General features: G+C 42.3%; 1 protein-coding gene across 6 annotated transcripts in view; it reads right to left on the bottom strand.

Moving 5' to 3' along the window:
- ZNF462 (zinc finger protein 462) overlaps window positions 1-13,276 on the bottom strand; it is a 158,659-nt gene that overhangs the window by 27,102 nt on the left and 118,281 nt on the right. For all 6 annotated transcript variants that reach the window (XM_027772674.1, XM_027772673.1, XM_027772675.1 and 3 more), the window contains 2 exons: window positions 11,347-11,614; window positions 9,156-9,292 (listed from right to left, as the gene is read on the bottom strand). In XM_027772674.1, the coding sequence (XP_027628475.1) occupies window positions 9,156-9,292; window positions 11,347-11,614 (405 nt within the window). The remainder of the gene's footprint in view (window positions 1-9,155; window positions 9,293-11,346; window positions 11,615-13,276) is intronic.

Here is a 13,276-nt window from a genome sequence, read left to right as displayed (position 1 = left end):
CCTACACAAAGAGTCAGCTGCTTATTTAGAAATATAAATATTTTTAAACCAAACTATACTGACAGCTAAGAAGCACATGATTATAATGTAATATACACATTTTCTTAGAATAGCAAATGTTTAACAGTCTTTTAACCGTTTGGCTCCATGGCTTGGTATGAATGGAGGGAAAAATGTTTTGGTGTAAAAGTAGTAAGTCTTAAGGAGCTTGTGCTAGGATATTCTATTCCTCTAACCTGGGATTTCTCAGCATTTTGGCCTCGGCTATTTCTGTTGTGGCCCAGGGGGCTGTCCTGTGCACTAATATCCTTGGCCTCCACCTCCATTTGGACCACATGCCCCCCAGCTGATAGCCAAACATGTCTGCAGACTAATGCCCTGTGAGCAGGCAAGGTGGACCACACTTGAGAATAACTGCTCAACGTGGGACCAGCAGTTGGCATAATGACTATGTCGCTGGACTCCCATGTAGTCGACCGCAGTTCGAGTCCCGGACCCGGTGGCTTAGATTCACGCTGGGCACATGTGCGTGTGTGCCCAAGATCCAGAGAGGAGAATGGAGGAGAAGGGGTTGCAGCGTGGCCATCTCCCTTGCGGGGTGATGTCTCTCTGTTGTTCTGGCAAGCGCATGCACCCTATAGAAAAAAACCTCTCCAAAAGAAAAAAAAGAATAACTGCAACGCAAAGTGCCAGGTATTAACCACAACTGCTCTGGGTACAGCACATGTGGATGTGACCATGAGCAAGACGGTGACCATAGCAAGAGATGGGGAGTACAGGTTGAACCGGGGGGGACTAGCCCCTTTATTACGAGTATGACTTTAGACCTCAGGAGTTCCAGGGAAGTGTTGACACAAACTTCACGCACCTTCCTTGAGATAGTACCACTCCTTGCCCCCGCCTGTTTGTTCCTGATTAATATCTTGTCATCTCTGCTGTTCATTGATTCTGGCCTGTTCCTGTCTGCCCTAGATCTGTCGACCTCGGTGGAGATGGCGAGCAGCTGGGTATAATTTTCCATATAATGACATCCCAAACACCTTGAAGACAGTCATTCAGTTCCTATGTAGCTTTCGCTTCTCCACGGTAAATAATCAGTTCTTGCAAACTTTGCTTTTATAGGTCTTCTTTTTCAGTACTTCTACCAGTTAGTTCAGTTAGTTCCCTTTGCAGTTTCCAATCTCCCCTAAATGTCTCAGTGAATTTCACACCACGATTTTAGAATAATACCCTAACGTGCAAATGATAATAATGAATGTAAAAGACACTACAATTTATCAAGTGCTCATTATGTTTCAAGCATTGCAACTTTTTATTCTCATTATGCCCTGCAAAGTCAGCTTTATTTTCTTTAGTTTATTGATGTGGAAACTGAGACCTGATCAATTAAGCTGCTTCCTCACAGTCAGATCTCTAGTTCGGTACATAGTTGTGATCTGGGAGCACAGATCCCCTACATGTAGCCAGTGACCTTTTCCTCCCCCCCAGTATCACCTTCTGGAACATCAGATCCACGTGCAGGGTACTTATGCACTTCTTATTCCTAATATTTAAAAAATGCAATAGCTACAGACTTTCAAGGCAACTGTGAATGTCTTCTGAATTTGATACGAGGTTATTTTCCTCCTCACTTACTCTCAAGGTGAGAATTCCATAACCCAATTAAGATAGTGCCAATGTACTAGGTCTCTTCATTATATGGATATTAACTTTAGAAAAAAGTTAACTTTTTCTTCTTTCTAAAAACATGGCCAACATGACCAAGATAAAAAAAAAAACAAAAAACAAAAAACAAGCCAAGACAGACTTTGAAAGGTGGGCAAATGCACGGTGGTGTTTTCTGAATGGAGTTATTCATTACTGAGGCAAGAGAAGGACATAAAGTTAAAGACTGGAGTGTTTCCAGGTATGGACTGAGCTCTGCCTTGGCTACAGAAGCTCAGCGCACTCAGGGCTTTTTTTTCCCCCTCCCGTGGCAGCAGTGACAACTGTGGGTCTTTCTTGATTTCACACCTCTCAAAATTACTTTGGGTAAGAAATCAAGGCCTGAATCACACTCATTGTGACTCAGCTTCCAGCACTGGCTGCAAAAATATTATGACTTCACCAGTTCGGCTACAAGATGGATTGTGTCTCTCATCTCCTCCTACTCAAAAGATGCTTGGTGCTGCAGGACTTAAAACCCGAGAGGCTGGGCCCTATAGTAATGCCACACTGAAGCACACGTGTACTAAGGCACAAGGGCTGAGCTGTGCATGCTATCAAGCTCCTGTAGAACTCGGAGAAAAACCTGCAGACTGGCAACTGCCAAGGAGTCACTTCTACTCAAATTAGCAAAAGAACCCATGTGGAGTCCAGGATTACCAAGTAAAAATTCTTCCTGAAAGGCAGACCACAACATACATGGGTTTCCTTCCCAGAACATGCCAACTCTAAATGATCAGGGAGAGATCTGGAAGTCCTTCACATCGATAAACTGTGTATGCAAATTACTATTCTAGAAGACTGAGTTGCTCTTTGGGTGAACCAAATACCCATTCATTACTCTCTCTAGGCCAAACAAGTGACAAAGGTTGAGTACTAGAAAAAGCTACTAAGAAAATAACATTATTTGAGGGTCAGATGATGACACACCAGTGAAACACAATGCTCGGAGAAACAATCCCATACACGAAGGTTCCTGGATCAAGTCAAGAGACCTCCCTGAAAATGCTGCGCACATGTGTGCCCATGATCCTGGCTAAAGGCAAGGAGTAGATGCCCTCCAAGTCCCTGTAGGGGTGCTGTCTTTCTGCCTTCTTCTCTCTCTTCTTCAAGGAAAAAAAAAAAAACCGTTTTAAAAAGAAGAAATAACATTATTAAAAGAAAAATAATCACCCTGCAACATAACAATAGACATAAGCAAAATAGCTCCTGGCAAGAAGTCTTAAGTACTGGTGTTGGGACCAGCAGATGGTATAATGGTTATGTTGCTGGACTCCCACAGAGTCAACCATGGTTCAAGTCCTGGAGCCGGAGGCTTAAAACTCATACCAGACGTATGTGTGCATGCCCAAAATCCCAAAAAGAGAATGGAGGAGAAGGAATTGAGGCAAGGCCATCATCCAGGGGGTGATTTCTCACTTTCTGTCTCTCTTTGTCTCTCCAGTGAGCACACAAACCCTATAGCAAATAATCTCTCTTAAAAAAAAAAAAAAGTTTTGATGTTAGGCAGACTGCCACCCTCCAGCGAGAGAGAAAGCTCAAAACAGCACCTCTAATTCTAACAAGTAAATGTATTTGCAGGAGTTGGATGAGAATAAGTAACTTCACTGAATAAAAGTAAAGATCAGCAAACTCACGGAAGATGTTCTCTTGAGAAAAATGACACTGATCAGATAAATTAATTAAGGAAGATTCATTCTTTTCCTGAGACTCATACCTGCAAGGGTCATTTAAATCCTGCAATTGTCTACCTCCTAGAAAACAGAGACTTCAAGCTGACAGGCCAACTAAAGACCAGTAGCAGTGATGACAAAGCTCCATCATCACAATGTAAATATTTGGCAAAACTGTTTTTCACCCCTAAAATTCCAGTATGTGCCCAATTTCTCAGGCTCACCGTAGGTGCTCAAAGTACATCTGAGCAAAGCTACGTATGAGACATTGTGCTTCTAACGGCAATGCATTCAGTAGAAAAATGCTCATGATACTATTCATATCCTTGTTTACTATCTTCTGATTAGAGCTCATGTTTCTTCAGCAAAAACCTTACCTGACTCTTCATGGCTACATCCCTACAGTGTACAACAATGCTGGCACATGAGGAGGGTCTTCAAAAAACCCGTAAGAATGCTGTATTATAATAATTAGGCATGGATTTCAAATGTTTTTACACCAAAATAAACTTGTGCTTTAATCCCACTTATCTGTGAACTTTTTGAAGCACCCTCATATAGTGGCTGTCTAATAAATACTTGTTGCCTGAATGAAAATGCACCAAAAGTCCTACCAACTCTGTCCTTGAAACACAAGTGTCAGGGTTTAATTATTTCCCCCAGTTACTCGTCTCATCATGACCAATCTCACCAAGTGTTCTTCTGACCTAGATTCATAGTTCCTGAAAGAAATGTGAGCCTTCAAGTTTTGCTAAATTCCTATCAACAGGTGCCACGTGAGTAATCTGATCAAAATTTGTTCCGGTGTCTTATCTGTCGACCGAGTTCAAAGTTTAAACATCTACATTAGTATTTGAACCCTCCATGATTTGTCCAAGTATGCTTCCTATTCTCTCAGGCACCTGGACAATCGAATACCATTCTGCAATCTTCCTTCCTTCACTTCAGTGGTTTATTAAATTGTTCCTTTCCCTGTGGAGTGCGTTGAATCATGTCCCGCAGAAATTCATGTCCACCTAGAACTTTAGAATGTGACTTGATTGGGTCACATGGTCTTTCCAGCTGTAATTAGTTAAGATGAAGTCGTATTGGATTAGGGTAGGCCCTAAATCCGGTAACTGGTGTTCTTCGATGAATAGGAAAGGACACACAGAGACAATCACAGGGGAGCAGGCCATGTGTGGATGGAAAAAGAGACTGGAGTTAAGCAGCTATCAGCCAAAGAGTGCCAGCTAGTGACAAGGAATCCCAGGAGCCATCAGAAGCTAGGAAGAAGAAAGGAAGGACTCTGCTCTTGAGCTTTCAGAGGAAACAGAGTCCTACTGACACTTGCATTTCTGACTGCCTAGCTTCCAGAGCTATGAGAGAATATGTTTTTGCTGGGTGACCATTTGTTACAGTAGTTCCAGGAAACCGATATGCCTTACCTTAAGACTTTTGCCTATTGAAATGTCATTATGGTTCAGTTTGAAAGAAGACCCTCTTATCATCTTTTTCTACTCCAAGCAGAAATACATGTGACTCTGAATCTCCTGCATAACCATTATTTACTGTCTTTTAATACTATATACAGGGACCAGCAGTTAGCGTAATGGCTATGTCGCTGGACTCCCACGTAGTAGACCGCGATTCGAGTCCTGGACCTAGTGGCTGAAACTCCCACTGGGGATGTGTGCGTGCGTGCCCAAGATCCCGAGAGGAGAACGGAGGAGAAGGGATTGCGCCGTGGCCATCCCCCCAGGGGGTGATTTCTCGCTTTCTGTCTCTCTGTCTGTCTCTGTCTATCTGGTAAGCACATGCACCCTATAGCAAAAACCTCTCCAAAAAAGAAAAAAAAAATCTATATGTATGGCCATCTCCTTGCTGTTGGTGGTGGTAGGGGGAAGATACTGAATTTTATCAACCCATCATGCCCAAGGTATAAAAACAGTGTGGCATGTAACAAGCAAATAGTCAATGCATGAACAAACAGTATGCCCTTTTTTTCTTGTTTTTTTTTTTTTTTTAAATTTTATTTATTTATTTACTTTTTTAAAGAGAGATTTTTGCTATAGGGTGCATGTGCTTGCAAGAGAGACAAAGAGACAGAAAGTGAGAAATCACCCCCATAGGGGATGGCCACGCTGCAAACCCTTCTCCACCATTTTCCTCTCAGGATTTAGGGCATGCATGTTCACACACCTGATGTGAGTTTTAAGCCACTTGGTCCAGGGCTCAAACCATGGCCGACTACGTGAGAGTCCAGCAACGTAACCATTATGCCATCCACTGGTCCTGTATGCCCTCTTTTTCTCTGGTCATAAATCCTTGACTAGTTATCAGTCAGATTTCCCATGAGCAAAATGGGTTCTCCCTTTTCTCTCTACTTAAATATATCAACCTGTCTAGACAAATAGCTATGGAAACTCTATTCTTGCTAGCAGTAGCTTTGTCTCAGGGCCAGCACAGAAGTTGTTTTTCTTGCCTTTCATCTTAGGTATTTTAATTAACTAAGGCCTCAGAAAGATCTTGTACTGCAGGCCCTAGAGACCAAAGATGTTTATTCATCCACAGAGCAGGAAGAGCACAGGTGCAATAACCACGTCTTGTACTCAGAGATCAACCCCAACCTGAAATTGCAAAGCAGACACCCAACCCTGTCTCTTGCCTTGTCAAGATCAGCTTCCCACTGAGCTGCCACTATGAGTTGAAATGGATACTGAAGCCAGGCCAGGACACAGATGGTAGACACACTGCCCTGAAATACTCTGCCGTCTGTGGGTCAGTGGTCCTTTGGTTCTCATCTCTGGCCTCCAGCCCCACAGATAATCCTGACCTTGGACCCAGCTGCTATAATCACTAGAAGGCTCAACAGAGTAACATCTTCCCAGGGGAGACACAGTGATCCCTGGTGGTTGAAGGAAAGAGCTATGGGCAGACCTGGGTTCCGAGCCCATGTGGGCTGCTTGTTAATCGTTTGATCTTGGGCAAGTTGCTCAATCCTTCTGAAGCTGATTTCTTTTCTTGTCATCAGGGATAACAGCCATATCTACCATATAGAGTTTTATGAAAATTCATTAAAATGACATCCATAAAGCACTTAGTACAATGCCTGCTTCCTAGCAAGCACTTGGTAATAGCACTGTTATTGTTGTTGTAATTTTTTTTTTTTTGGAGAGGTTTTTGCTATAGGGCATGTGAGTGCATCAGAAAGACAGAGACAGAGAGACAGAAAGTGAGAAATCACCACCCCCCCCAGGGGGGGATGGCCACACTGCAATCCCTTCTCTTCCATTCTCCCCTTGGGACCTTGGGCATGCACAAACATGCACCCAGCATGAGTTTAAGCCACTGGGTCTGGGACTCGAACTGTGATCGACTACATGGGAGTCCAACAACATAGCCATTACACCAACTCCCGGACCTGTAATTATTATTATCCTTAAATGCTCAAGTTCATTTCATATTGATGCTTTCTGACCTTGAGGACTCAGAAAATTACCTCTATAAGTAAAAAGAGACTATAAATAACCAGTAATAGTAGTGTGATGGGACATGGGATCAAAGGATTGGGGGCTACCTCTTGGATTCACTACATACCAGGTAGGTGACTTTGGGTAAGTCAATCCAGCTCTCAGGGAACCTATGGAACTTACTACTGTATTTACAGTGGACTCAACATGCACTGTATCATACACTGCAGACATTCAGGTTTCAGAGTCTAGGATTCCTAAAAAATTTCTCAACAATATTTCAGAGAAGTCTGTGCAAAATTCTAACTCCAAATCAAATGGATTCTGCTTTCTTCTTTCTCGTGGCAAGTAGGAATCTCAGGGCTGATTCTGCAGCACCACCCTCTCCCCACCACCCCCAGTGCCCCAGTTAACAAATGTGTGTGGCACTTCATGGCATCCACTGGGTATCCAAACTCTTAGGTGCTTTTATACTTTTAGGTGAACTTGTCACTGATCTTCCCTTATTTTGCATTTGTCTCAATTTCTCCATTTAAAAAAAAAACCTTATAGTTCTGCATGCATGTCTTTAAGATACCTTAAATCCTTCGTGAAATTAAAAAGAATACAAATAAATAAAATGTTTAAAGATGCAATCTTTCTCAGCCTCTTGTTTCACATACAGAAAACAGAAATACAAGTAATACTAATAGTATTATCCCTGATGGTGGTGTTGGAAGATGACATGACTGTGGGTAGGTGGTGCTTGGTCAAGTACAGAACACTATGGGCGAGGCCTTTGTGTTTAATCTCTCCTTGCCTCCTCCTCCTCCTCCTCCTGAGATCTCAGCTTAAGGAAGGAAAGTCACCGAGCTCATTAGACATCAGTGCTCTGATCCTGCCAAGCAGCAATATGTGAAAAGAAGAAAAGCAACCACAGAAAGTGTGGACTCACTGTTTCTGTTCGCTCAGCAGCACTACTGATGGCCTCTACCCAGGCTGAGACGGGGCACGGAGCCACCATAACACATGGACCAGGGGACCGGAAGCCAGGTGACTGAGGCAGAACACCAGGAGGGATCACTCGGGCCAAGAATCCCTGCCTAAATGTTCTAACGCTGCTTCTCCCAGCTTGTAGGGGGACGTCCTAGCCAGCAACAATCTCATGTCTCATTAGAGTACCATTGGGAGGGGAATCTGTGAAAGTCACATTTCGAGATTCCTATAGAATCTGCCATGGACATGAGCGTGTCACAAAGTGTATTAGTGGCTCAGAGATAATGTAAGGTTCTTTGCAAATATTCCCCAAACACCCAGCATTTCAGAGTGAGTGACATCTCAGCAGGACAGTAGAGACACTCAGTGCTTCTGAGGTACATGTGGCAAATACTGAAAAGCCTTCCAAGTTAGAGGCAAAGGAAGGAAGACACGAAGGAAGAAGAAGCAGAGGGAGGGATGGGAGGAACGAAGGAGAAACAGAGATCAGGAAGTGGAAACAGCAACTGAGACTGGTGGTGGGTATTCCAGGCATCTTTTTCCACCCACCTGTGACAAATCTTTTCAGGACAAAGCAGGTTTACATAAATATATTTTTCCTTCCAGTACAGAGGAAGCCCGTTGTTTAACAATGTTTTAATTGGCCAAGAGCAAACTCAACTCAAAGGCAAACCAAAGTGGATTTAGAAGAATTACTTTATCGGCAGGAACCAACATTTATAGAACACCCTTTCTATATCCACTGTGGAACACCACTGGACCGTATCTTGCAGGCACAATCATCTCTCTGTACAGATGAGAGACAGATTAAACAGAGTAGGCTCTAAAGCCAGAATTTAAATCCAAAGCCAATGAGTTCTCTAATATGTCTTAGGTCACTTTTATTGTCAAGAATTCGCTCTCTCCATCCATTTCAAAAGAAATCCCCCATTCTCTTTTGGAAATTAGCACTTTGGTCTTCCGCACAAGAGTTGCTTGCAATCATACAGCTCTTCATATTTACATTTGCCTTCATCCACCCATTTTGTTTCTCATTCTTCCTTAGGTGCATCCTATACAAGGTTGTGGGAGGCAGAGGAGGCAGAATGCAAAAATCCCTCATGCTAAGAAAGCCCTTCAGAAGTGTTCATTATAGAGCCCCCTCCCCTCTGCTTCTCATCAGGTGGAGGAGATCCTCTTGGCAAAAGTATTTTTACCCTGTGGGATGTCACTGTGGTTATCATTGTGGTTTCTTGCCAGGAGCTAAGGTAAGGGACAAGCACCGGGGCAAAGCCACCTTGAGGGAGTAGTCCTATAAAGCCAGCCAGACTATCCCTGCTACTGCACTCCAGAAAATAGTCAGGAAGCTTACCTCGGTGCAGCACGATATGGTCAATCATGTTGCGCTTATATTTGGTGTGATAGAGGCAGAGTGGACAGCGAAGATCTTTGGGGCCCTCCTCAGGAACCGCTGAATGCCCAGCTTCCACGTGCATAGTAAAAGCAGATCTAGGAGAGAGGTTGGGAGTGAGGTGAGGAGTAGGAACTGGGGGTCATTTCATTCACACATCTCCTGCCAGTCAACCCTATCAGGGGTGCCCAAATATGAGACGCCTACTCCTGGGGCTAAAAACAAACCTATTCATCATGTTTACTGACCATAAGTTCCTTGGTCACTCAAACAAATGTCATATAGGGGTAACTTCTTTGTGGGAAATGGTACCAGTTTAGGCCTGAACCTGACAAGAAATAAGATTTCTCACACATCTTACTCTTGAAAATTAGAAATGCCTATTAAAAGTATGGAAACAAAATCCCTAAGAACTATTACTCATCATACTTGAGAAGAGAGAAATCATTTGAATCTTTAGTTGACTACAGGACCCTTAGACAGGTGAGGAGGGAAAGGAAGTTGTTTTATTGGCTTGAAGGTGGAACAGCGCTACAGCCTCTTCCTCCAGATCATTCAAAATTTATAAAGCTTTAAACCTTCAAAATTTATAAAGTCTTAAATGTCTCATAAATATAGTGAAACGACCAGTTTAACAGGCAAGGACCCCTTCTTTTTTAGCCTAAGAGCTTCTCTCTATAGAAATGTGTCCCTCTGTTGGTGGGTCCTTGTTGTCTGGGTCATGCTCTCAATTCTAAACCACATATGTATTCATCTGAAAAACTGAGCCAAATTAACAGTCAAAGCTATAATGCATTTTTCTTCAAATCTCAGCAACTAAGATGTTAGTAGGAAGACTTGTTCTTCCAATCATAGTTCTCTTTGGACATGAAATCTAATTTCCAGTGTCAAGTTTGTATTGACGTGGTCAAAGGATTAGGTCCTGATTGCAATAGGGGTCGTAGATGAGAGCAGTTTTACATCTGTAACTTAGTATCTAATATTATATTATTATAATGACTTTTAATAACACTATAATGCTTATTAGTGTTTATGCCAGGCAATATTCTTTTTCTTTTTTTTTAAGAGAAAGATTTTGCTATAGGCTGTGCATACTCATTGGAGAGACAGAGAGAAAGTGAGAAATCACCCACCAAGGGGAATGGCCACATTGCAATCCCTTCTTCATTCTCCTCTCGGGTTTTTGGGCATATATGCTCATGTACCTGATATGAGTTTCAAGCAGCTGGGTCCAGGACTCGAACCATGATTGGTCATGTGGCAGTCCAGCACCTTAACCACTATGTCACCTGCTGGCTCTGCCAGGCATTATTCTAAGCACTTGAGGTACACTACTTCATTTACCCCTCACAATAAGGTAGACACCATTATTTTCTTTATTTGACAGATACCGGGATGGAGACACAAGAGGGAGTAACTTGTCCAAGGTCACACAGTCAATAAGAGGCAAAGCTAGAATTCAAACCTGTGCCGTCAGGATTCACACTCTACATCAGTAACCGGTGTCCTAAATATATCTCATGTGATGAGATTAAAATAAGACATTTAGATTACATAATAGGAAGTATCCATTCTTTAACTAAGCTCACCAATCCTATCATACACAAGAGTATGGGTAACTTTGGATTATCTTCTTCTAGACTGGAACAGTCTCTCAATGATTGTTCAGATGTAGTCTCTGCAGTACTGTGGTCTTAATACTCAAGTGTTTCTCAGCATTAGCTTAAGACAAAAGACTTTTCTACCAGGCAAGCAAGGAAGTCACTATTGCTGTATTTTCTCTCTTGACTTTGGCTTTACCTTCCAACACATTTTTTTCAAAGACAAAAAAGGGAGGGTAGTTGTCCAAAAAGAAAACTCTGCTACATACACTGAACCTGAAAATCCTTTGTTGACATCTCACACTGCTTAGGAGCCCATTGGCTTGGATTTTTGAACTTTTGTTCTGATATATCTCATCATGCCTCTCCCAATCCCCTAATCAGTCTTTTGAAACTAGCCTCCTTTTACAAAAACTAAACTCAACCCCCATATCGTCCTAAGGGCAAGGCCACCCTGAGTTTTAGGTAAGAAAGTGTACGGGAACAGTGTGATGAGGGTCAAAGCAGGGATGGCTACCTTACTATTCACAGCTATTCTTCCTGCCACTTACTTAAAGCCTGTGTAGAAGGAACAGTCTTTACACTTGAAAAGTTTCTTCCCGCCATGCTTGTCCCGGTAATGGCGCCTGATGCTCTGGATGTAGCCCGAGGAGAATTCACAGAATTCGCAGTGAAGAACGGCTTCCGTTTTCTGCTCAGTGCCAGCAGCAGCCCCAGAAAGAGGCACAGGGCTGACGCGGCTGTTGTTCCTTGCCAGGGCAGCTGACTGATAGTGGTTCAATTGCTGTTGCACATCTGGGGGTTCCGAGTAGGATGAGTCTGTGGAGAGATGGGGAAAATGACAAGAGGCACAGAGAATACAGTAGAGGTTTCATGCTTGAAAGCCCCACCATTAGGTCCTCCCCTAGCTTTACTGGATATAATCGATAAATAAAGACTATATATTTAAGGTGTACAACGCGATAGTTACACCAAACATACACATTGTGAAATGACTGCTACAATCGAGTTAATTAACACACCCATTACCTCAAATAGTTACCAATTTGGGTGTGTGTGGGGTGAGCATACTTGGAATCTACTCTCTAAGCAAATTTCAAGTCAACCATAATGTTACTGACTCTAGATCTATGTTGTACATTGGGCCCCAGAACTTACTCATCTTCTAACTGAAAGTTTGCACCTTTTGAGAAACACCTCCCTATCAGTTTTGGGTGTATTTTTGGAGGGTTGACGCTGATCTCATCTTTCATCTTGTTTACATTCTGTAACACAGATCTGGGAAATGCGTGTAGGAAGTGTCACTTCTTTTAATCTGACTTTGAGGGCTCAGGGCAATTAAAAATAAAATTCTGAGGTTAAAGGTTTCAAAGTGAAGGAAGAAAGTAAACTGGTTTTGTGTGTGTGTGTGTGTGTGTGTGTTTAAAGGAAATTGCAACATGCCAACAGGTTGCCGCAGTATACCCGTCCTTGTAGGTAAGATAAATAAGCCCGCATAATGTACACAGGAGTCTACACAAGAAGGGAAAGTAGATGATGCAATATCTCCTTCCTTGCAGCTGAGAATGATTCAAGTCAACCAAATTAAAAAAAAAAAAATCACTCTCTAACAGAGATGCTCAAGCACATGGCACTAACACAAATATAAAAATGTTTTATGCCTTCACAGTCTAGTGATTTAAAATTTAAAATATAAAAATCCGATAGTGTTCTCCTGGAATAGATGTTTAAAGCTTAGTCAGCATTAAAATGGAGATTTATTCATAAATCCCATTAATATGAAATTCCAAACAACTTTCCCTGAAAGGTATTTTAAAGTTTGCAATTCCGAGGAAAATGTCAGCAATGACAGGCACAAATCTTAATGCTGAGAAGCTTCAGTGGCATGTGGTGAAGAAATGTAATCTATATGAGGGGGATGGTGGGAACCTCAGCTTCTCCTTTAAATAAAAAATAAATAAACAAAAGAAATAAAAGAAAAAATAGTAAGAAAAAGAGGAAGGTGGGAAGAGAGAGAGAAAGAGAGAGAGTAAAAGAAAGGTCTTAAAACCTTTTTCCAACACACTGCATTGAATGTTGAGGTGAAGAATTTAACAACAGTGTCCTATATAACCTAGAGCTGCCTATGAATAGCACAAATGAAGTCCATGAATACCACACACAGATGAATTTCAGTATAACTTTCCTTGAAAAGGAAACAAAGGGCTCTTTTCTTAAGCCTTTCAAAAAGCAGGGGGGAAAAGAGGATAGAAACTGTACAAGCCTCCTCCTGATTTGATGGACACTTAATTTTCCAAAGCTTGATTCCCGAGGCAGGACATGGAAGAATTCTGTAAACCCACATTTGATGAATCCAGTACCATCCACCCTGTAGGCCTCTTTGAAAAGAAAAACAAATGCAAGCAGTCTCCCTGATTGGGAGGCCTCTTCCGGTCGTCAAAATACTAAAATCCCTTCCTTGCTTGTCCTCCTTCCCCCTAC

Source organism: Tupaia chinensis, unplaced genomic scaffold (assembly GCF_000334495.1).
Source record: "Tupaia chinensis unplaced genomic scaffold, TupChi_1.0 Scaffold000291_1, whole genome shotgun sequence".
Taxonomy (NCBI): Eukaryota; Metazoa; Chordata; class Mammalia; order Scandentia; family Tupaiidae; genus Tupaia; species Tupaia belangeri.
This window is presented reverse-complemented; position numbering and strand designations above follow the sequence as displayed.